This window comes from Lacerta agilis, chromosome 3 (genome assembly GCF_009819535.1).
Source record: "Lacerta agilis isolate rLacAgi1 chromosome 3, rLacAgi1.pri, whole genome shotgun sequence".
NCBI lineage: Eukaryota > Metazoa > Chordata > Lepidosauria > Squamata > Lacertidae > Lacerta > Lacerta agilis.
Genome location: NC_046314.1, coordinates 35,200,160 through 35,224,649, shown reverse-complemented (window position 1 = coordinate 35,224,649; position 24,490 = coordinate 35,200,160). Strand labels below are relative to the sequence as shown.

General features: G+C 39.2%; 1 protein-coding gene across 1 annotated transcript in view; it reads right to left on the bottom strand.

Annotated features, from left to right (window-relative positions):
- Window positions 1-24,490, bottom strand: part of RIMS1 (regulating synaptic membrane exocytosis 1) — a 239,085-nt gene that overhangs the window by 75,942 nt on the left and 138,653 nt on the right. The window contains 11 exon segments of the mRNA XM_033143233.1: window positions 6,787-6,876; window positions 7,407-7,520; window positions 7,992-8,069; window positions 9,758-9,820; window positions 12,923-13,048; window positions 15,431-15,587; window positions 18,247-18,318; window positions 20,411-20,567; window positions 20,676-20,847; window positions 21,764-21,894; window positions 23,414-23,526. Of these exon segments, the coding sequence (XP_032999124.1) occupies window positions 6,787-6,876; window positions 7,407-7,520; window positions 7,992-8,069; window positions 9,758-9,820; window positions 12,923-13,048; window positions 15,431-15,587; window positions 18,247-18,318; window positions 20,411-20,567; window positions 20,676-20,847; window positions 21,764-21,894; window positions 23,414-23,526 (1,273 nt within the window).

Below are 24,490 nucleotides of genomic sequence, written 5' to 3'. Positions count from 1 at the left end.
AGCTGTGTTAAGGACTGCAGCTCAAGAGGGTCATAAAGCACCAATTTACAATTCAAAATATGCCTGCCCACTTGCTGTTGAGAGATGAGAAACACCGTGTGGAAGATTCTCTGCTATTGAGACTACCAGGGGATAAAGAGAAAGAAGTGATGGTTTGTTACACAGCATGAAAACCCAAACAACTCATCTCAACTCCAGTATCTACTGGGCTACTGTAAAATTTATTACTGCTTATTATCACCAGAACAATTCCATCATATATGTACTTCACCTTCTCGCTGGAAACCCTGTATCTGGGATTCAAAAATACTGTATGCTGGCTTGAAACAGAAGGCTTCATGGGTTTGGATCTCTGTGTCCTGATGACACAGAGGAGGGGCACCTGTATGAATCATGGATATCCTCTTCCCCACCCCGTCTGCATGGGCAGCCCACAACGCTGGGCAAGGCTAATTTGTCAACTAGGCAGCACATTTTTCAGCATTTGACTGCAAGGACATCAGAGGTGCTTTATAATAATTGAGCAGAATTCAGGTATGAAATGTTTTTGAGTGTCCTATCCTAGATTCCTGGAAAATGTAATTTTTTTTAAAAAATACATGCCTTTAGAAACTTCTCGGCAAGATTCATCAAGTCACTTTTCACTTAGGAGGAGCTGGCTAGTACCTGTCATCCTCCGGAGATGCATGTTGGATTTGAATCCGGGGGCTAGTGGGTCTTCTCCTATCTAGTGAGGGGGACCATCTACCTCTGTTTGTTCATCCAACAAAATAGGGAAAAAACAGAACATTTAGTGTATAATATTTTTTAAAGCTTTTTTGTGGCAAGGAAATGGAAAAGTACCCCAAAAAGTCAGCACTTACTTTTTAAGTATTTTGAGTAAAAAAAAAAAAGCACAATCGTTATTTAGCAGACACATTTGCACAGCTGTACTATTGTGCTTTATACAGTACTGTAGTGCTATGACTTAAAAAAAATATCAGTAAAATAATGGTATCATAGAGGTAACTGATGGCAGGAATTGTATCTTAAATATTGCAGATATCAGTGCCTTTTAAAACCCAGTATGCATTCTTAATGAAGTCTTAACTAGTACAAGATTAAATGTGAAATATTTGGTCAGCCATAGCGTTTTTTGTTTATTCAATCCAATGAAAAATATTGAAAGACCTCTGAATGTGGATGGAATTTAAGCACCATGTTACACTGCTAGATACAAAATATGTCTTTGAAATAGTCTATTTTCCTCACAGCCCACAAATATATGCGTTCCTCTAGACGAGGGTGCACTCCAGTTGCTGTTAAGACTCCAACTCCCAACATCCCTGAGCACTGGCCATGCTGGCTGGGGCTGATGGGAGTTGTAGTCCAACACCTGGAAGGACCACATTGGGTATCCATGATTTAGAAAGTCTCATCTACTGTGACTGGCAGCAGAGTCAGTCCCAGCACAACACCCCCCTTCCCTGCCCCCATAGATATATCTATATTACCATGCTCTGTAATCCTTGTGTTGTTTTAGCCACAGCACCTGCTTTCCTACTTCTCGCATCTATAATTACAGGTTTATTTTTCTTAGTTTATTATTTTTCACAAAAAAGAAAACAAGGGATGTAGGCTTTAATCCTATACACACTTACCAGGGAGTAAGTCCCACTGAATTCAGTGGAGCTTAATTTTTTTTGTAGGCATGCATAGGATTGCATTGTAAAAGAAGCTGATATACATAAATTTCATTAATCAGAGTGTCTCTGGAACTGGCAATAGGGAACTGGGAACTCTCTCCACCTTTTTGATAAGTACAGTTGTTCTAAGAGTTAAAAAGGCTGATGTAGCAACTGCACAAACTGATAGAGCAATGTACTGAGTGCATCCTCCACACACAAAGGTTGCCTGGAGAAAGCATGGTGTTGGGTGCAGAAACTGAATTCTTGCCACTGTGGACATGGCTGAACTTCTGCTCCTCTCCTCTGGTTCCTATGATAATCAGGTTTATGGTGGGTCAACATTTGTGGGTTGGCAGTGGTGCTCTAATGGCCAGCTTACGTTCATGCAGAATGAATCACATCACCCGTGCACCATACATAGGAAGCTGCCATGGGCTTGGGATAACAACAAAGCCCAAATGTCAGGAACTTGGTGGTCATGTGAGTCACCCATCTATCCCAATCCAGTACTTCATTTTGCACATATTGCCAGTCAGCGTCATGCAAAGCAACCAGGGCTCTGGCAGTTTCGGTGGACTGGGCCCTGACTCATTTCTCAAAATATGCAGCATTTTCAACATATTCTTGGCAAATATTGCAAACTTCCATATTGGTCCCCCGCTATCACTTAATCTTCCTCCTAGGGCTTGCTATAGGACAACAGCTTTTATTTAATCATTCAGTTTTTTTCATTGTATGCAATTCAGTGAAATGTGTGCTAACGAATGCCATGTACCCTTTCAACAACTCTGTGTTGCGGGCTTGGTTGAGACAGCAGCTTGTTCCAAGGCCTCTCAGCAAAGTCATATTTAGAGACCCCAATCCAAAACACATTTACTAGGGAGCAAGCCCCACTGAGTACTGTGGGATTGCTTCTAAGTAAACATGCTCATAATAGTACTGTGCATCTCCTTCATTCAAGCCCAATGCTCTGCTCCCTACCTCATTATTCCTGCATATTTCTTCATATAGACGTATTGGTAAATACACAGGAGTGTGTTTATGAAGTGTATTAGAAACTTCATGAGAGCTAATTTTCCATTCAGAAGAGGATGTGTGGAGAGACACTAACAATCCTGATTTTCCACGAGATATAGAATCATTATTAAAAAGGCAAAACACATGTTCTATTAGCAGTGTAACATTTAAAGCACCAGTTTCAGTTCTACTTTTTGAGGTACTTTTCTGTTCATTGATTAAACATTGGGAACAAGCAAACTACAAGGACTTCAGGGGGATTTAGCATTGCAGATTAGTACAGTCTTTTAGGTATTTAGATGTTTAGAAGGCTGTTAGTACGCAGCAGCTTTCCCCCCTCTATGCCAAGTGCTAAAGGAAAAATATAAAGGTACCAGTGCACTCAAAGCCCTTAATATGCTGATATTCTATAGAAACATTTAAAATAATAGAAATAGAAGTGTAATCAACTGCAAACATGCATTACAAAATTTGGAAAAAAAATCTCTCACACAATATGTTTTAATGATGTGAAACGTACTGTACACACTAATGTGGAATAGCATGCAGCAATAGTTTTTGAGAGTTGGAAAGAATGGTCAAAACGTAAGAAATCATAGCAGAGTGTGCAACCAGTAGATGCACCTTCTATACTTTAAGGAAACTGCATCCAATACATTCACAGAGGAGTATCCAACATACCATGCAGTATTGACAGAATTGGAAATCAATTTTTGGTTACGTTGAAGAGCTCTAAAAAGTTTGAGCAGGAAGCAAGTTCCAGTAACTCCTATTATTATTATTATTATTATTATTATTATTATTATTATTATGCCTAGGTTTCCCCAGCCAGCCACTCTGGGTGGCTTCCAACAAATTAAAACATCAACCACAGTAAAACAAAATTAGATGGCATATACATCTAATTTGCACTGAACACTGAGGATCAGGGAGGAAAGCTTTTGGCTTCCTTATAAACTCAAAAGATAATGGGTGCTATTTGACCAAGGCATAACATAATCATATTCATTCATTTCAATGGCTCTACTGTAAGTAAAATTTAGCTAAACACTACCTCCAAGAAAACAGGGACTGGGGGAAGGCACACCAAAGCATGCTTTTGCACGAAGCATGGTTCACTTGGGATGTGGGGACTTCCTGACGATTGGTCAGACATGTATTGGGGATGACACACACAGCTTATGCCCCACTCTTAAAGCTTAGTTTCCCTGGGGTTTTCCACAATCCTGTAAGTCTTAACAATGTTTACTTAGCTCTGTCTGAACTGTGATTAGTATCCAGCACTAGAACGAAAATCTAGATAAAATTTTGAGAGGCAGCTAATAATGATAAGGCAAACATTACAAATCAACAGAGTACTCTTAAAATCAATCCAGCATTCTCCAATAATGCTTGCTCTTGCTGACCCCATTTCAAATTTAGCTGAGGGGAGCTCGCCCACCACTGGTTCAGGATGTGGTGGCTTTCCTTCTGACAGGGTGGGAAGAAGCTGAGAGTAAGTACATCTTCAGCATCTGTCTTGGCTTTCTATATTGTTTTTGGAAACACATTCATCTTCCTCCCCATATAACCATTGTGCTGCAAATCTTCACGTCCAAGTTTTACTATCACATGGAATGAATACAACACCATCTGGATTTCCATGCCTACTCCTACAACAACAACAATACATCCATTTGCTCTTTCTTTGTAGTAAAGATGTCAATTCAGTATGTTCAGCCAAGTGCTGACTGCCATCTGCATTGACCCATTGCCATATAGGGTAATAGACAGAGGTCTATAGTGCTGCCTTTAATAGAAACAGGAGTCTGTCTGCCTGTGTCACCATTCCATGTGAGCATATAAGAACACAGCTTTGCTAAATTTAAGCTGTGCAGTTACCATGCTACAGACATATAAAAACTAGTGAAGCTGCAAGGTTTGGTTTATATAATGTATAAAACTGATACAATGCTTTGCAGCCAGCATAAAGCATCTCGGCCAGCACTGCAGAATGTCTTTGATCTATTATAATAGCCTGTTCAGCTTGCACCATTTGCTCCAACATATGATGGGATGGATAGAAGAAAGGATGGAAGGGAGTGTTGTGTGCCAGCTTCTTCACCAAACTGCCACACTTAGGATACATGTCTGAACTGGACCTAGGGATTAGGTGGGAATCCAGATCAGGAACACACACAAAAATATGCATGGGAGAGTGTGGAGAGTCCACACACACTGCTGGCATGTTCCCTGTACACACACACACACACACACACACACACACACACACACAGGACATACAGTCTATCCTCACCTAATCTGTGAGGATAGCTGAGAAAGGAAAGCTATCACCACCTTTCTACTCAAAACATCAATTAAATGACCAGAGAGAAGATGATATGTCCTATGGCACTGGACTCTGCCCACGCAAGCACATTATCCACTCATATTTTTTTTCTTTTCTTTTTTACTTTCTCTCCACCCCCCTGCTGCTGTCATAAAAAGCAGTGAGATCTGGGACCAGAGTGGCAGGGAGCAAAAATTGGTTAGGTTAGATCACCCCTGCTCCAAACCACTACAGCACACTAGCTCTCATTCATGGAAACAAATCAACATGAGAAGTTTAGTACAACTGAATCTTCAAAAATGCTTTTTGCGAGTGTGCGCACACATGAAATAAAATGTTATTTTCCAGGTCTTGGCATAAATGTGGGTGGCTTGCCAGTGTTTGATCATCAGTGCTCTCTTGTTGCTCTTGTTTTTAAGCACCTATTGAATTCTTGCCAGTGGCTCTGGTAGATGCTGATGCTGCAAAAAACAGATCTTCAAAGAGCAAAGGCTGGCTGAATGCCACTCTTCATACTTCACTTGCCCAAGCATCTCGTTGCCTTCCCAGTTTCAGCATATCCCTGGCAAGCAAAAACAGCATCTTTGCTTGCTCTCAATAAATCTAGGTGCTGGGGTTTTTAATTTTACTGGTGTCCTTATTCTATGGCTAGGGGGGAAAGATTGCATTCATATTCAAACTCTTCCTCTAATGAACTCAAGAGCGGCTTACAGATAGTTCCCAGGAAGTACCAGTATCTCATCTAGGCAGGAATCAATTCAGGTGCCTTCAGACCATTCTTTAATCACATACGTATTGGCCTATTGAGACAACACCTGCTTTCTTCTACAGTCACAGTGTTTGCAGGACAAATAACTCCAGGCACACTACCTATACCTGTACCTATACCTATGCCTATACCTAGATCTAGTTATGAAGAAATACTGTTGAATTCAAATGCTTCCATACAGAGCCACAATCACATCTGACAATGATTCTGGCCAGTAGTGTTTGATTACAAAAAGTATCTTTAAACTGTTTTTGGGAAGCCTGTTTTTTTTTGGGGGGGGGATGTTTTCAAACATTTCAAACTGAGCTCTATTTTTTTTAAGGAAAAACAACAATGTGAAACACAATGAATCCAACCCCACAGTGTTTGAACCCAGCAATTGGAGTGGCACATGTGTAGAAAGGAAACAAAAAGCGTGCCAATCAGCTGCTGGGGTGCGATTCTGCTACCCACACTCACCCTCCTGAATCAGCAAGATTCCAGCCTCCTTTAAAGGGAAAATTTGCTGAATAAGAAGGAATTGCCCGTGAAATATTACATCTGGTATGGTTCGTGGATGTTGATAACCAAGTGAAAGCAACAGAGTCTTGCAGCTCCTTGAAGACGAACAAATTTATTGTGACAAAAGCTCCCATGTGATAGAGCCCACTCTGTTCAGATGAAGAAACAAGAAATGTGGTGCTCAGTTAAACTATCTCAATTAACACTGAAATGTTGTTATCAGCATACTGAGGACTTCTGCAAACCATGGCATTAGCTTGGACTTTAAAGAGAGACAGAGACAGAGAGACAGACAGACAGAGAACCAAAGAAGCCAAAAGCTGCTATAAGCAACACCAACCTACAATAAGCATGGATATTGGAGCAAAAGTGTCTACAAATATCAAAGCAGATATGAATAATAACAGGTGGGTATGAATATAAGACTGATATGGGGGGAAATAACAAACTGATAAGGACCACCAGCACAAATGACAAGAAATTGAGAAGTCTTTATTTTATACCTTTCTTGTTCTGGTGAATGCAAACTAGTATCAGGCCTCAAGCAGTTGGTACTAGCACTCCTAGCCCTGTCAAGCGAGGGCTGCAGTTCACTAGTGCCAGTGCAATGCATCCAATGGAAGGAGGAGGAGAAAAACAAAAAGAAAACAAAGAAAGGAATACAATGTTAGATATCAAATCATAAAGTAATGTTCTATTTACATAAGATGTCAACTAACAATGGTCCAATTAAGATACAATGGAACTGGCTGGATGAAAAAAGAAAGAGAGAGAGAGAGCCGAGATTTGCTTTAAAATAAAATTAAAAAGATAATGCCTGAATTCGGTTGCATAAAACAACAAAGGAATCAAATGTGGCCATTAAGAGATTCCATGAAGTCAACTCAAGATGGATCAAATGGGCAAGACTGCACCTCAGCAGTGGAAAAGCGAGACTTGCCAAATATCAACTAATGGGGAAAATGGGAAGGAAACACTGAAAAATTAACTCTGTAACTTATTTCATCTTAAAAGTTCTATAACACAAAATGATGGAGCACAGTTGTCTCAAACTTCACAATGAGGTTGATCTATTGGACTAAACTAAGAAGAATAGGAAAGGATACTTTGACTGAGACCTTACCTAACCAACAGACCATCAGTAAATCTTGGTATTCGTGAGTTAAGGCAATTACGAAGAAGTGAAATATCCTGACTAAGCACTGATTTGGCCTTAACACATGCAGGCAGGGTTGAGCTTCACAAAGTAAACACAATTCATAAAAGAGAAAAAAAGTAAGTTTCACACAGGATGCAAACCACACGTTTAAAAAAGAAATAAAATATGTAGTGAATTTAAATAAAAATACTGATATTTTTTTTAGTGGGATTTAAGCAGCAGGGATTCAGGAGATAAGGCTGTAGCATTTAGCAACTATTGTGTTCAATGGGGGCATACATCCTAGTAAACATGTTTAGGTCTGCAGCTTTAGCCTCCTTTCATTTCTTAGATAAATTGGGAACATTTGCTTTGCACCAGATATTATGGTGATAATGTGATCAAGCTGCATTTTCAGTGTTTTGGTTGGGAGAGGTTTATTTTATAATACAGTATATGCTGATAAATGATTCTTAGTAAGAAATAGCTCCAACATTTTATTTTTCTTGAATGCATATTTTCAGAAATGTATGTGAGAACTTTAATGGGAACTTTTAACAGATTTCTTACCTGTAAATATTCCAGTAAGTGCCATTCTCTAATAAAGGCATCTTGGGAGGTAGTGTTTTATAATGCCTAACAGAATTTCTTGAGTGTGAAAGAAAAGAAATGGAGAGTATCCATGCAAGAAACAATAAATAAATAAATAAATAAATAAATAAATAAATGCAAATACAGATGAAGCAGTACTTAATGAAAGGTAAAAATAGTAACAATTCTTATGCAGTATTTGCTGTGTAGTTAACAATTGCCACTACTATTAAGGATAACTTTAGTAATGTTATACTGTTAAGAATCTATGTAAGGTGTGCTGAAACAAGAGGTTGTAAAGCAGCAATCTACAGACAACTGAACCCTACAACTTCTTCAGGAGGGTTTTTTTTCTCTCTCTCTCTCTCTCATTACCAGAACGTTCTTGTACCAGTGTAGTACTAAAGCTAGTATCACCTATTTTGTGAACGATCTAGTGCTGGTCGTACCATTAGGCAGAATGAGGCAGCTCAGGCAGCTGATTTTGTACATCACGAAAGGGTAGCAAATTGTTAAGGAATTCAGCATTGTATTTTTACTCCCAGGGAGAAGTGCTTGTGGGATTTTATGTGTCTGGTGCCAAAATAACTGGAACAGCCTTAGGTTCTATGCTTGCTCCTTTACTTCTGAGGAGGCGGGGAATGTAACTTGTGGTCCCTCTCAGGCAGCACCTTGTTAAGGATTTAAAGAGCCATTTTAAGCATGGCTAGCAAAGTGAGATTTTTTAACTTTCTTTTCTTTGAAAAGTAGGGTCCTGTGCTATATCACAAACAACTTTTGGAAGTATGTGCTGGGTAATAATGGAATATCTTATGGAAGGTGCTTTAACGTTTAACAGGTTTCATCACAGCTTAAAGTGTGTTGGAAGCTAGGTACTCTAGTCTACAGCGCTGTGTATACTCATACTGAGTTTCTGCAACAGCTGCCTCCCCAGACCACTTTCACAGACATAGAAGTGCCATGTGTATTTCCTTGTTCCCTTTGCTAAAATGAGAGGGGAGGCCCTTGAAGGAATTCTGTGTATGTACTGCCATGCCCTCAAAGACTCTTAGCAAGTGAGGGTGTTTAATTTTTATGTACTTAATGCAATCGGTATGCATAAGACACAAAACCAATTATGAAAACACAAATTTTAAAAAAGGGAAAATTAATAAACACAGTGCAAAATTAATACCACTGCCATACATTGGAAGACCTTTTGCAACATTTCTTGAATAATTCCATTCAATGGACGGTATCCAACTGATGTCCCATCACTGATGGAAGGCCTACATCAGTGTAATGAGGATAGATGCAATTTTTGGTGATTCCTCCACCTCTCTGCTCCCAGCAAAATCCAGAATGCATTCCCACCCTCCCTTTTCTGTCTTCATCAGCAGAGGGACAACAGTTGGTGTGTATGAATTTTCAACTTCTAAACATTTAACTTCTCAATAACTTAATCTCTATAATCCAGACACTGTGGGGCATATGAATATATAAAATATGTATAAAAAGCCACAGGTCTGGGTACATTGGGCTCACTATAATCCTATCCACTGAAAGATAGGATAAACATATATAAACAAATGTTTAAAAATAATCAAGCAACTAGACCATAGCCTTTTACTTCAATACAGTACTGCTAATACAGGAATATTACAGCAGAGGACTGACAGAAACAAAAGTGACTTGTAAAAGAAAAGAAAAGAAAAGACACGCACACCAGAAGTATCCAAACTTGGTTACCAAATGCCTGTATTTACCTGGTGGTATGTAGGCACTCTGCACTTCTTCCTCGTTTTGCCCTGGGCAGCATTAGAAGCTCACTGCACAGACAGGATGGATGATGAATGAAACAGATATAAATATGAAGCATTAAATGGCATGAATTATGCCATGGTATGCAAATGAAAACATAAAATAAACCAGAAAGCTTGAACTGAGATAGTTACCTCAACAGAAGTTAAAGACATATTAGCACACTCCCTTTTTAAAGACAAGAAATATATATTTGACTGTCTGGGCCAGCATTCTAAAATAAAGGCTACAATCCTTTAGTTTTGGCTGATTAACATGTATTCACTGCAACAGGTTATTAAAGCAGTTTAACTCTGCAGTCTTTTAACATCTGGAACTTTTCTTAATTCACAGCTGACCAGCTGACCAGTTTTTCTGCATTTCTAAATAGAAGCACTAAAATAAACTGTTCATGAAAGTAAGGCAATATGCTTATAGTGAAGAAATATTGAAGAAAAGGAGTTTTATCTTCCAAATCAAAAAACTGTGGAAGTTCAAGCGATTGCCTCACTACCAGCTTCCTCTAATCTATTCATAGGGGTAATGATGCCTTTGCACATTTGTTTTTAAAACACAAATACGTATTATCATTATTATTGTTGTTGTTATTATTTTGTCACCACACATCTTGAATATGTCCTCAAAGTACATTATAGCATTCTAATTCAGAACTGTGGCTCTCCACTGTAAGGAGCTATACATTACAGGCAACAGTCAAATAACTGCGAAGAGAAAGGCACGGAATGTAACACGAGTTTTAACAAGACGTGTACATGTCGTGGGGCCACTAGGGCAGGACTTTCAGGCAGAAGTCAACAGTGCCACTCAGGAGAAAGACCAGGAGGGCCCCCAAATGAAGCAAGGTTGGCATGTCATGTTTTGAAGTGATGAGGGGGAGCTCTGTAAGACCATTAAGTCGATTAAGTAAAACTACCGAACCATATCACTGTATACTTGCATTCTGCCCAAACACAAATCACTGAGATAAATTTCCAAGGTTCACCAGAGTAAAGTATATTTCCTGTTCAGGAAGATGTACCATTTCAGAAGAACCAAATAGTCATATGAAATACTATGGTTTAAACCAGTGCTTTTTTCCCCTTTTTAAAAAAATGTTTAGGGCTACTCTCATTTTCCTACTCATATTGAAATACTGCCGCTCAAGGAGGCCAAACTTAGATTCACAAAATGTTTAGGGGTATGCGTACTCCTGCATCCCCTCCAGAAAAAAGTACTGGTTTAAACATTATCCAAACTGGTCAACGTGTAAGCCACGTGTGGTCCTATTGTCACAATAGCATACATTTCATTGGGGATTGATCAGTAACATCATAAGAAATAATTATGTATAAAAAAGTCTTTAACTATCTGGTGGAATGTTGCCTAACAGAGTCCTACTAACATTAGTAGGAGTCTGGTGCAACATACCACACACAAAAGAGGCCTAACATCCCACATGCAAAACTGGAATTCAGCAGAGTAGGTTAAAGAATAATGGAATACTTTGTAAACTAATGAACCATTGAATTCAATGGTACTAGCTCAAGAAAGCTTCTTAGAAATTAGAGATTATTCAGCAATTAATTTGCTTCACCCATGAATGTGAAGATGTCAGGGGCTCACACTTCCTGAACCCCCTCCTTTGAAGAATCTTATACTGCCAGTTGGACTTTGGTCTGAGTGACTTTTGAACTGGTCTGAATGACTTTTGTTTTTTAAGCTGCAGCAACATTTGTCATCTCACCCAGCCAGCCTGTGACAGGAGAGGTCAATGAGAAAGCACTGTCTCCGGCTTAGAAGGGAAAGTTAGGACTGTACGTGGATATTGTGGGTGCTGTATGTTTTCATAGGAAACATGAAAGAGTGAGATAGGGAGGGAACAACCGTGAATGTGAGAGTAGGAAGCTGAGGTGTGTTTGAAGTTTCTGGTAGTCTTTATGACAGACTGAACCTCCGTGTCCTGCCTGATTAACTACAAATGTGCCAGCATATACCACTCTATGTCCACAGAATTATAACTCTGGACCACCCTAACATACAAATAACTGAGGGTGGAGACAACAGAAAACATTCTACAGAATTTCCAGCAATAAAGGAGAAGCGAGCTATACTGAAGAAGAATCAAAATCCAAATTTGGATGAGTGGAAAGAGAATGAAATCATTTGTCTAATTTCAGTGATAGCCATGGGTTAAATTCTAACTCAGGATGAATGTTGGCTCCCACAAATGATATGAGGCACCCAACACATCATTCTGAAGTCTACTATAGCCAGGGTGTGGGTCTGTGTGCATGTAATCTTTTGATTAAAATAGGGTTAAAAAAAAACCCTGCAAGATAATTTTCTAAATACTTCTTTGTTAGCACAACTGAAAAGTTAAATTCTGGCAATCTAGCACAAGTAAATGGGTAGATACTGCCCCTACTTTAAAATAATAGGTAAGCGAGGCATCTTCCCCATCCCAAATTCCACCACGGGTGAGAGACAATTAACACAGCTGTCTATATCCTCAAAGTTGACAGCTTCTAGTTCTGAATGGTCAGAGCAGAATGTATAGCTACGCTATGCTCTGTTTCACTGAAGAATGAAAGGAATCATTGGGACAAACAGTACACTATTTGACTAGTAGATATGGTTGGCATAGGAAGGCCCAGCACCTCAAATAGATGCAACTTACTGCATTACAGAAATGTGTGATCTTTCTATATCTGCAATAACATCTTTGTCCTCACGGAATTAAAATGGTTCAACAACATTAACCACCCTAGTCCATGGTAACGTTTGCAACAGAATCAAAATTTACTTTTGCAACTGCTAGGTCACAAGAACAAAGCTCTTACTAAATGAAGCAAGATTCCAGTTTTGTCCTTCTTTCTTTTCTTTTTCTTTTTTAAAAAAATGCTACTCACCATATTTGCACTGTGAACATAAAATCAATTATTTTTAATGAGACTCCACTACTGATTAGAATAATGCTTCGCTTCTTATTTGATTACTATCAGACTATTTCCCACCTCGTAGTCCAGACAATATAAAGCTCATAGTTCTAGACAGTATAAAGCACATTTCAACACCAGCAAAAGATATGTTTTAAAATGCACAGATTCACACTCTTAAAGTGGCAAACATACCTTTCTTGATCTGACAAATACTGACTATCCATATCTCTGGACCTGCGGTCAACTGGGCTTCGGGAGGCATCATGGTGTCTAGTTGGAGAACGCGATCTTCTCATTTGATGAATTTCATCTAAACTCCTAGAAATGTTCATAGAAGCACATATGTGTTTGACCATGTTTTTTCTTATCACTGTTTAATCAAGGTTTCCCAGACATTTAACAGGAATGGTCAAGGCTGATGAATTGAAAGCAAGTCCTCCCCACCCCAGCAACAATGGAGGAATACCCAAAAAGTGATGCAAAAAATCCACATTGCCAGAAAGAACTGTGGGAGGGAAATTCTAGCTCTGCCTGCTTAGCAATTTTCATTCTCTACTGTGTTCTATGGCGTTAAGAAAACAACTGAGCTGCTGTTTCTGGACAGCCTAATCATCTGTATCAAGAAACTATAAATCCCCTTCAGTTACTATACCAAAAGAACTATGTTGTTGTTGTTGTTCAGTCGTTCAGTCGTGTCCGACTCTTCGTGACCCCATGGACCAGAGCACGCCAGGCACGCCTATCCTTCACTGCCTCTCGTGAAGGATGAACTATACAAAGCCTCATTTTATGCTATGGTTAGCCTTATATGCCAGGTATTACAGGCAATAACAATGCATTTCTTCCTGTTCCTGTGAGAACCAGCCCGTTAGAATACAGTACATTTATTTCCTTTTTATTCTGTGCTTCCCCCCAAGAGTTCAGGAGGTGTTAATTCTTCCTGCCCCACTAAGTCGCCAAGTTTACTTTCCACAGTCCTGTGGCACAGGTTAGGGCGGCTGACAGACAGGGAATGATGCAAGGCCATCCAAAGAACTTGACAGCTAAGTGGGAATTCTCAATCTAAGTCCAACACTTTATCCACTACACCAAACTGGCCTCCGTGGATGCATGCATAAAAACATCAACACCCATACACCATGTACATGGTGGCTGGTGTATGCCCTTGCTTTTCATAGTGACACAGACTATCTGTCTGCAATGTTTGTGACTTATGAGTAAACAAGGTGGGAGACAAGGAGGAAAAGGGATGGAAGTTGTGACAACTGACTTCTTAAAGATGTTTTTAGGAAAGGTGAGAGGGGAAAATTCAAGCCTATATCTTGCAAATACTAAGCTGTCACTTAAGAGTAATTAGTAGTAATTAACAGTTAATATTAATACAGAGCTTAGTGAGCTGTACAAAACATCCCCTTGTGTAGTCGTTTCTTTGATTTGTGCAATACAGGATTGCTTCACTGTGGTGAGCTGTGTGGAGAAACCTGTCGTGTTTGGAAACCTAGTATTAGGTACGCTACAACACAAATCCAGCTAAATGTGATGGTTTGTATGGATTTTCTTTTAGTTGATAGAAGACTATAGATGCTCACACTGATTTATATTCTAAAAGAGAGAGAGTAGTCTATTATTAAATAGGTTTTGCCCTAAAAGAAACTAATAGGCAGCAGAACTTTCTGATAATTTTTTTTATCTGATTTATAATCTATTGTTGTCTGGTCTATCAGTTTCTTTCCTTAGCTCCCAAATATGCTGGTAAATATCAGAGCCCAGTTCTCTTCTGTCACCCACACCCCTTTCCTTTAAGTATTTGTCTTCCTTAATATCCAACTTCACTGGAATATTGCTAAGTTATTTCCTACTTCCTTTTGTTGTGACCTGATCTCTCCCTCCTCTTCTGTACAAGGGGTAGTCAACATTGTGTCTTTCAAATGTTGTTGGACTACAACTTCCATAATCCCTGACCAATGGCCATGCCAACTATAGTTTATAAATGTCATAATCCAGCATCTGGAGGGCACCAGGTTGGCTCCCTCTGCCATCTGTCAAACTATTCCCTCTCATTTTCAATAGGGCATGAAAACATACCTAAACATCTCCCCTCCTCAGCAGCTCACTTCTTTCCATTCTTCCTTATCCATTTTCTTTTCAAAACTACAAGGCAGAGCACAGGGTCTTCTTTGTCTGACTACCCTAGAGATCTCCTTTGTTCCATGAAAATGGGGGAAATATCATTGGTAGCTTAAAGTGAAATGCCCATTTAACTCTTAATATAATCATCTTTTTAGACTGAACAGCTGCTTTTCTTTCTGTTATGCTTTCACATTCTCCACAAACTCACTAAGGAAAACTCAACGTTTAGTATTTCTTTAAGACAGCTGCACAATTAAGCAAGGAGCCTCTGCATGGCAGACACATAGCTCATCCTAGAGGTGGTTGTTGTAGTGTGGAAGTGACCATGCAGGGGTTTCATGTGCAGCTGCCCAAGGAAAATATCACCTTCACATATCTTTAATCACAATGGAGACAATCCGGCCAAAGTTAAGCCCTTTTCAAAGTTATCTCGATTTGAGCAGGAGAGTCTTAAGCACACATGTTAACAACTCTCCCAACTATAATAAATGGAACTAAAAAGTGCTCGGCTTTGGCTTGAGTCTGCCCAATGTGTGTTGATGATGAAAGCAGCTATATTTTGAAGCCTACCTCTGTAATGGCACATTTGGTAAACGAGAACGGGTCCTGCCCTGATCGTCACCACGGTGAGGAGATACAGATCGTGAACGATGATGGGTTGTTCTTTGCTGTTCTGGCACAGTTAACGTTGTAGATTTACTTTCTCTAGTGCTAGACCTATAGCCTACTGGTAGAAGTGCAACAAAATGAAGTTAGTTCAGGTGAGAAATGGCAGGTGTTCATATCTGGACTATTCTTTTCAGGAAAACATCTCTTTATTGATTACAAGATTTTCAGAGTTGTGCAACTTGTGAAAATCCTGAAATGCCATGCAATCAGGGCTAACAATTAGCATTATATTCAAATGTAATGCGAATATGGGGGGAAAGATACAGACATACATACAGGAGAATTTACGTGCAAGACTGCAAAATTCCCAAAGGTGAGAAAGTGAATAGGAGCAGAAATAATACCTACAGGATTAGGTATTATTTGCCACAAGCGTCACTTTTTCAGCACTTTTTCATTTTTAAATGAAATCTATGCATCTGTGGCTGCAATACTGAAACAGACAGATTTATTCAATTCATCCAGTCTATGGAATTGCTTATGAGTAAATTGTTTTAGAATTGAAGCCTCTGTTTCATTTTCATTTAAATTATCTGCTGACATGAGTATGGTACACAAGTCATTTGACCCAACGTTGCTTCATATAAAATGATCCACAGAACTTGCTTTACATTCAAGGAAACATAAAGTTGTCGCTGGAAGAAAGCTGGATAGGCAAAAAGAACCAAGTCTAAGAGAAAGGAACCCATATGCCATCAAGTTAAAAAAAAAATTTTATTAGCTATGAGCCAAAGGCAAACACAGATTATACTTTCCATTTGGGTAGTAAAACCCACCCATAGTTTAATATTGGAAGTAACATTTTGTCTTCCTGTAGTGGGGGGGGGGGAAGACACACACCGCTGAACTGCACAGAAAACCCTCTTCTTCCAGGAGATGAAAAGTCCCCCATTCAATAGTCAAACTTTCCCGAGAGAAAAAAGACCAGTTATTTTAAATCAGGGATTAGCAATGTGGCACTTTGCTAATGTTATTTAACTATGACTCCCACCAGCCCCTCACAGCTTGACCAAAAGGCAGTGATGATGGATGTTAAGAGGTTAGCAGTATCTGGGGGGGGGGGGGCACATGGATTACCCCTGTATTAAATGAAGTCCCTCAGACCAAGTTGATAGCATGACAAGAAAGCAGCAGCTCAAACTCTATAAATTAGCCCCCTTTAGTTAGAAGAAAAGCTACATGAAGGATCCGTAGGGGACTTTGGATTTGAGGCAGGAAACAAGGGAGACTACAGGGAACCATTCTGAAGATGTATACATCCAAAGCATATGACATGCACCTCTCTTGTAGTTTTTGTGTGACAGCTATGTGGAATGGAAGATGCAGTGCGTTGTGTGTAGAAAACTTGCTGAGAATGACCAGGGCGGGACGGGCATCCTCCCACAGTTTCAATTACTCTGACATTAATTGAACCGCATTCTTATCCTGGAGACAACCAAGGATTCACACACATACATAGAAAACCTAAGTACAGAAAAAGGAAACTGTACGTTTCTTTCATTAAAAGTCACTATTAAACTCCCTAGGGGCATTGGTACTCAATTAGTCAATAAAATATAAACAACATTCAAATTTTCAAATGTTGAAGCTAATGGGGTAATTTATGCAGTTGTGCTCAAGTGCTGTTCCGGGAAAATGGCCAAAAATGGCCTAAGTTACTATTTTTGTCATCCTTCTTGAATCTGTAGTTAAAGAGAACTTCACTGCCATCTTTAATGTGATTAGCAACTCTTGAAAGAAATATGAAAATGAGTTTGTAGTCATAGGCAAACTACATCACACTAGACGTGTCATGTTCAAAGAAGTATGTGTGTGTGTGTGTGTGTGTGTGTGTGTGTGTATACACACACACACAAACGTGTCAAGATTAAATTGGCCAGAATACTAGACAACCACAGTAAAGATGGAAGGCTTTTGAAAATTAGTACTGCAGCTGATCACCAAAATATTTTAACAATTGAAGCTGCTTTTCTTGTTCAGGCAGGTGATTTGCAGCAGGAGAAATATTCTCAGAACGTGCAGCACTGTTGAGCAATTTTTATCTTTGTCTCTGTGTGACAACTGAGACTCTTCCTCTATGCACACATTTTGGTTAATGATAACTTGTGAGTGCTTATGAGAATTATAAAATATATAGCCATGCTTCATGCACTTAATATCCAGTCATGCATTTTCAATATATTCCATGGTGAACCTAAGATATAAGCAAGAGCAAAAGCATAATCAAATGGACAATATGTTTCAGCTAGACATTTTAATTATTATTATTTTTTGGCTTTTTTCTTATGCACAGAAAAAATAGCTTCGAAAAGCAGCCTGTACCCTTGGAATATCCACAACTTTATTAGCTGTATAAACAGAAATATCAAGATTGCCATGCCACTGTTGCTGTTGCTTTTTATTGTTGTTTGTCTGATTTATTTTTGTTGGGTTTTTGTGTTTCAAACTGCTGTAAGGAACCCTGAGTATTGCAAAATGCAGTAGAAAGGCGGGATATACATATTTCTTATTAATGCATAATACATAAATGCAATTAATACACAATACAGATTTTTTTTTTAAAAAAAAAGGTTCACCATGGAATAAAGAATCAAACTACTTTCTAGAAAACATAATCTCCCAATTCATCACCTTTGAAAACTCTAGAAAACCAAACTGGAAGGGGGAAGGGAGAAGCAAAAGTAAAGGATGTAGGACCATGCTCTTCACCCACGCACCTGAAGGAACTACTCCAATACCATCATCAACATCATAATCTGAGATGTCACTATCACTGATTCGCTGAGATCCTGTGCAACAGTAAGGCAAATAGATACCTGTATACTTGGTTCTTTTGTAAAGGGCAGAAATAAGTTTAAGTAAAGATTCTTGTCATTATGGAGAGTCAAATATGGGATGCATTCATATTTTAAAACAAGATTATATATATATTTAAAAAAACCTATTGTAAAATGGCTCAGAAAGGAGACATAGTACATGGATAATGGCACCAGTCCCAAGTATACTTACAAGTTCTGTTGAAATAAAAATTTTTTTTGCCAGCCTGGATGAGTAGGCTGACATTATCTACAGCAGTGCAAACAGTAACTTGCATAGCTGTGGAAAAGTGAAATAAAATGTCTGCCATGAGGGGCAGAACCTGACTGCTCTGCCTCACATACCAGTGCAACATTGTCTTACTAAAATGATCCATGAGGTTGTGGGTTCATATTATCCAGCAACAGTCACTATATTGTGTCAGAGGCTGTTAATAATGTAAGAACAGCATGCTGGATCAGGCCCATCTAGTCGAGCATCCCTTTCTCACAGTGGCCAACCAGATGCCTACAGGAAGCCTGCAAGCAGGGACCAATCACAAAAGTACCCCTCTCTTGTAGTTTCCAGCAACTTGTATGGAAGCCTGCCTTCCCCTGGTCCATGTGACTGGTAGGGGCCTCTCATAACCCATACCCAACCTAGCCTAAAGTTACATTCCATGCCTGAAATCAAGTGTTTCTAGCTGATAAAGAACCATGTAGGGCTTTAAAGTTCAGCTTTTCATGGACTTCTTTTCTTGGACTCTGTTGAGTTCCCCACTCCCATGAACACATTTTCTGGGCTAGAGAACAGCCAAGGTCCTGAAAGTTGTTGAAAAGTCAAAGGAACTTGGACCTTTCGTTGGACTTTAAAACTTAGTATATAGTTTCAAATACATTGCCACAAATGCAGTAGCCAGAGCTATATACTGAATATTAGTGCCAACAGCCAAGAATCAAATGTCATAATCTTCCAGTGACATTTACAGGACCCCACTTGCTGAATACAGTGTAATACTTTAAAAATAAATTGGACTGAAGATGACAGCCACATTGTGTTAGCAACAACCAAGTTGGCATAAGCTAAGTGAACTAATATGGAAACGGTAAAGGTCACTGAGGGTGTGTATGCTGCTCAGTGCTGTTGTTTATCAATGCTTGGATCCTAAGGTAAGAGGACTTTTGCTGGGGGTGGGGAGTTTCTTCCCCTCACTTTGTAGCCACCTGTGAACATCCAAAAAGACACTCCAGAGAAGCCTTTTTTCTACCTTATGCCTCCAGATGTTGTTGGACTACAACTCCCACCATCCCTAGCTAGCAGAACCAGTGGTCAGGGATGTTGGGAGTTGTAGTCCAACAACATCTGGAGACGCAAGGTTGAAAAATGCAGCTCTAGAGGGTCTACCCCAGCAGCTCCCTGTACACGTCCCACATAGTTCAAGAGAGGCTTTTGGTAGGTCGCAAAACGGGATCGGTGAATCCGTCAATTGGTTTCTCTCAGTTTCTTGCTTTTTCATTCTTAAGTTAAGATAAGGACTTGTGATCACGAGTCGGCGACCATGTGTCAGTTGGACGCACTTAAAATGGTCATCGCCTGCGGATACATTTTTGTACACATTGTACACGCTGGAGAACTTTACTGCAAAATTCAGAGAAGAGCAAATTTCAAAGCACAGTGGTGTTTCGGTTTGCATAGAATAACAGAATTATAGAATGGTAGAGTCTGAAGGTATCCCAAAGGTCATCTAGTCCAACCCCCTGCAATGCTGGAATCTCAGCTAAAGCATATTGTTTCAGAAAGTGGTAATAAGGTAGATTCCTCTTTAAATGTGAACTGAACTCAATTTCTTCCCCATCCCTAGATGCAGATGGCTGCAGTGGTGAGAAAACCTTTCTTCTGTGAACGTCCTAAACTTATCTTAGGATCCAAGCTGAAATTTTCACACCCATTCTCATTCAAGTAAAACTCTGGAACCTTTTAAAGAAAGCAGCTGCTTATATGTTCTAACACATATTGAACATGTGTTAGTACGTCTTTGTTATCATAACAAACTAGCCGAAAAGGGAAAAGGAGTCGTGGACCTACTTTGTAATTTTTTGCTAGAGCTTTCTCCACCATGGGCATGTCTCCTTGGCATGAAAGGTGATGGCTGAGGCAGAGGTAGTGAGGATTCATCATGCGTCTGCAGCGTATACCAATGTGGTTCATCATCTAAAAGTGCTGTCTCCAGCTCTATAAGGATCTATGGGGAAAGGTAGCAAGCTTCATCAACAGAAAACAAAACGCTCTGGAGATCCTGTTACATGTCTAAAATAGAACTAGTTTGCAGGGCCAACGTATGTGCATTCACCTCCCCAAGAAAGTCGCTTTCTTCTTCTTGCACTCTGGGCTGATCCCAAACTGTGATCTCCAACATCCGTTCTCTAAAATCTCTACGGTGCACATGGGAATAGAGAAAAGTTTGGTTCCATTTTGGTTCTAAGCTTTTCTTTACCGTTTTGGTCCTCCTCTTACTCTTATCACTGGAACAAACAAACAAAAAAACAAAAAAACACTGTTGTAAATCATGATGCAGAAAGCAAGACTCACCCCCTACTACTACCATACTTATTATGCTGGGCTACCCCTGGTAGCTGCAAAGTGAGGTAAGGGAGCACTACTCAGCTGACCAGTGGCCTTGTTTCTCAGCCACAGAGCAGTGCTGCTCTGCAGTCAAAAGGGCTGAATGGGGACATTCAGGTTGTCCAGCAACTATAAACATAGGAAGCTGCCTTATACTGAGTCAGACCACTGGTCCATCTAGCTCAGCATTGACTGGGAGCTTCTCTCCAGATCATCAGGCAGGGTTCTCCCCCTTTTCTTGGGCCAGGATAACTTTTTTATGTACTGTGGCTTGCCGTTGTTTTATTGATTGGTTTAGAAATTGTTTATTGTAAATGCTGAGTGGATTTCTGTTTAACTTTTATATGTTGATATTATTTTATATTACTCTAATAATTGTTGAATGTTACTTTTTGATGTAAGTTGCTTATTTTAAAGTTTTGCTTTATTATCACATTTTTGTATTGCATTAGATTGTTATAAGATGTACATTTTTTGTTTCTTCTGCATGTAAACTGCCTTGAGTATCATAAGATAGAAAGGCGGTATACAAATAAAAAATTATTATTATTATTATTATTATTTCCATCATGGAAAGTTTCTTTTCCTACAAATCGCTTCCATTGAAAAGGATTCTGACTGCTCCCGCAATAAAAGTTCGTGGTATTAACCCTTATTCAAAGATGGCCCTTAGAACAGTCATGAGGAACTGGAGTAAATTACTCTAATTCATAGATTGATTTTTCATGGCACTTTTAGAAAAGCATATAAACATATAGCAATATATTCTTTCAAACTATTTTTTCAGTAGGGCATGTTTTTCATTTAAAGAGCTACCTTCTGTCTGGAAGGAAATACATTTTTACATAAGGATTCCTTGGGCGTCCATCTATTCTGGGTGGCAGGTCTGTTGCTTGAAGAACATTCACTATTAACTGATGCCCCACTTTATCATACCAAAGCTTTACCTAAAATGTTATAAAATAATTGTAAATTATCAGTCCAGAAAATGCATTCATTTGGCTTCATATCCAATCAGATCCTTGAGACCTGAGCTAGGGTAAAAATATGCTCATTTTATAATGGCAAAAATAAAATACAGTATTGTAAATTTAAATATCCACTCCTCACTTAAGCCTAACCACAATATACTTGATTAATTAGTAAGATCTTGGGCATGATCCACTGAAACTGATGGGCAGGAGATTCGGGACAAACAAAAGTATTTCTTTTCACAGCATTTAATTAATTTATGAAATTCAATACCAAAGGAAGCTAGTGATGGTCATAAGCTCAGATGCCTTTAAAAGAGGATTAGACATGGAGGATGAGCCTGTTAATGGTGAATAGTCATGATGGCTATACCCCTGGACAGTTTACAGGGCAGGTATGATATAAAACACAGTAATTAAGATCAACAAAAAGCTAAAACAGACAGCAGTCCCATCCCCACCTTGTAACAGGCACAGTATAGAGAGTTCACAGATTTAAAAGACAATTGAAAAGCATGGGTGCACTTTTGAAACATCTGGGTAGGCTTGTCTATACAATAATGTTTTTACCCAGTGTGGAATGGAGTACATTGAAAGGGCCTGCTTGATATCAATAGGCAGGGAGTTTCAATTCTTACAAAAGCAGAATGGGTATTATGTGGCATCTGTTCTAATGCAAATTCTGCCGACCTAGGCGGTTGATTGAAGCACAAGACCTCCAAAGGGGATAAAATGAGGTGATCTTTCAGGTAACCTGGATGCCACTGACCAGTAGCTGCTGAGGAGCAACAATGGGAGAGGCTAATTGTCTTCAGCCTCTACTTGCCAGCTGCCCAAAGGCATCTGCTTCACCAATGTGGGAAACAGGATGTCAAACTTAGACGGACCTTTTGTTTGATCCTGGAGAACTCTTATTATGTTCTTATTAATGCATGTTTATCGCTTGATGACTGTTATATCAAGGGATGACATGCATGTGTAAATAAGCTACCCCAGATCAGTACATTTTGCTGCCTGAAATGATTCCCCCACCCGTTACTAGGGCCAAAAGTTTTGCCGCACCAGTTCTCGCCTTCATCTACCCTCCTACAACTTGCTGCACTGTAGAACCAGCCCTGCTATACGTGGAGGTGTTTCCATTGAGTCAGTTCACACATCTGACTGCGCAGCAATCAAGTGTGGGGAAATCAAGAGGACAGGAGGTAATGTGGAAGTTTTATTTGTGGTGTTATATCTGGGATAGCCTATGCATACATCCAAGTCATCATGGGACGATCTAGTGATGAACGTTCATACAAAAGCATTGCTTCCAAAATGTTCATAAAAACATTTTTCTGCATACAATTTAGGCTGCACAGACGTCAAATAAAAAACGAAAAGGAAAGGCTAAAATTTTCATTGACATTTTCCTCCTAATCTGCTCAGTTTTGTAACCTATACCTGAACAAAAACAGCAAATTAAATGTGCTGCTGGTGAACACCATTTTGTACTTACAGAGAGCTGCCCAGGTAGGACCTGTGGAGCATCTTTTAGGGCTCCAGGACTAGTAGGGGAAATAACAGAAATTGATGGCCGTTCCATTTTTTGAGATTCAAATGAACTAGAACCTGTAAGGATTGGGGGGGGAGAGAATGTGAGGGGGGAAGAGACAGCAGTTTAATGCAAGATACACCAAAAACAATTTCATTACTGCTGCTACTTTTAACATGTAGCATTGCACACACTGAAGCAACTACTCTGAGATGCCAAAATCAATGGGTTGACTATTCAACATGAGAAAGAAGATTCTCTTTTGAAATAAATGAGGGGAGGGTGACAAAAGAGTCTTCGCCAAAATAACAACAGCAATGATGGTTATGATAAAAGAAGCAAAGTACCTTCCCTTTGTAGCCCATTTTCCATAGCTGCACATTTATTTATTTTCAAATCGTTATAGAAAGGGGAAATGATAGAAAAAAAGAGGAGCAGGAAAGGGAAGAAAAATAAACATTTGAAAATTCTGATAAATGTCATTAAATGCTGGATTTTCAACAAAGCATTTGATCTTGAGCAGATGCAAAAACAAAATAAGAAAACTGACAGCCTTTCCACTTGGTCAGTCAAGTCATAATCCCGAGGCTATTTTCAGTATCAATATTCCATCCAATATCAAGGAGACAGATAATCTCGCTACGAGGGAGAATATACTCGGTACAGTATAGTAATTAAAAAAAGAGTAAGAATGGGCAAGACATTCTTTGCTAAAATGTGTCAAAGATTTTATCTAAACTTTAAAATAAAAGGTTTGCAAAATGTAAGTTGCCTTGGGGGTCATTTTTTGGCCAAAATTTGACTCATAATTTTATAAATAAATAAGATGTGGGAAGGGAGTACTATTGTCACCATTTGTTAATCAGAAATAAAGTTGGTAGTGGAATGCTAGAGATGTTCAGAGAATAACAACACTATGAGTGATACTCAACTAAGTTGTACTCTGAGTAATCTTATTGAAATTGATGGGCTGAGAACTAACATTGGCTATCACCCTAAATTTCACAAATATTCATGTGGCACATGCAGGAAAAATGGATT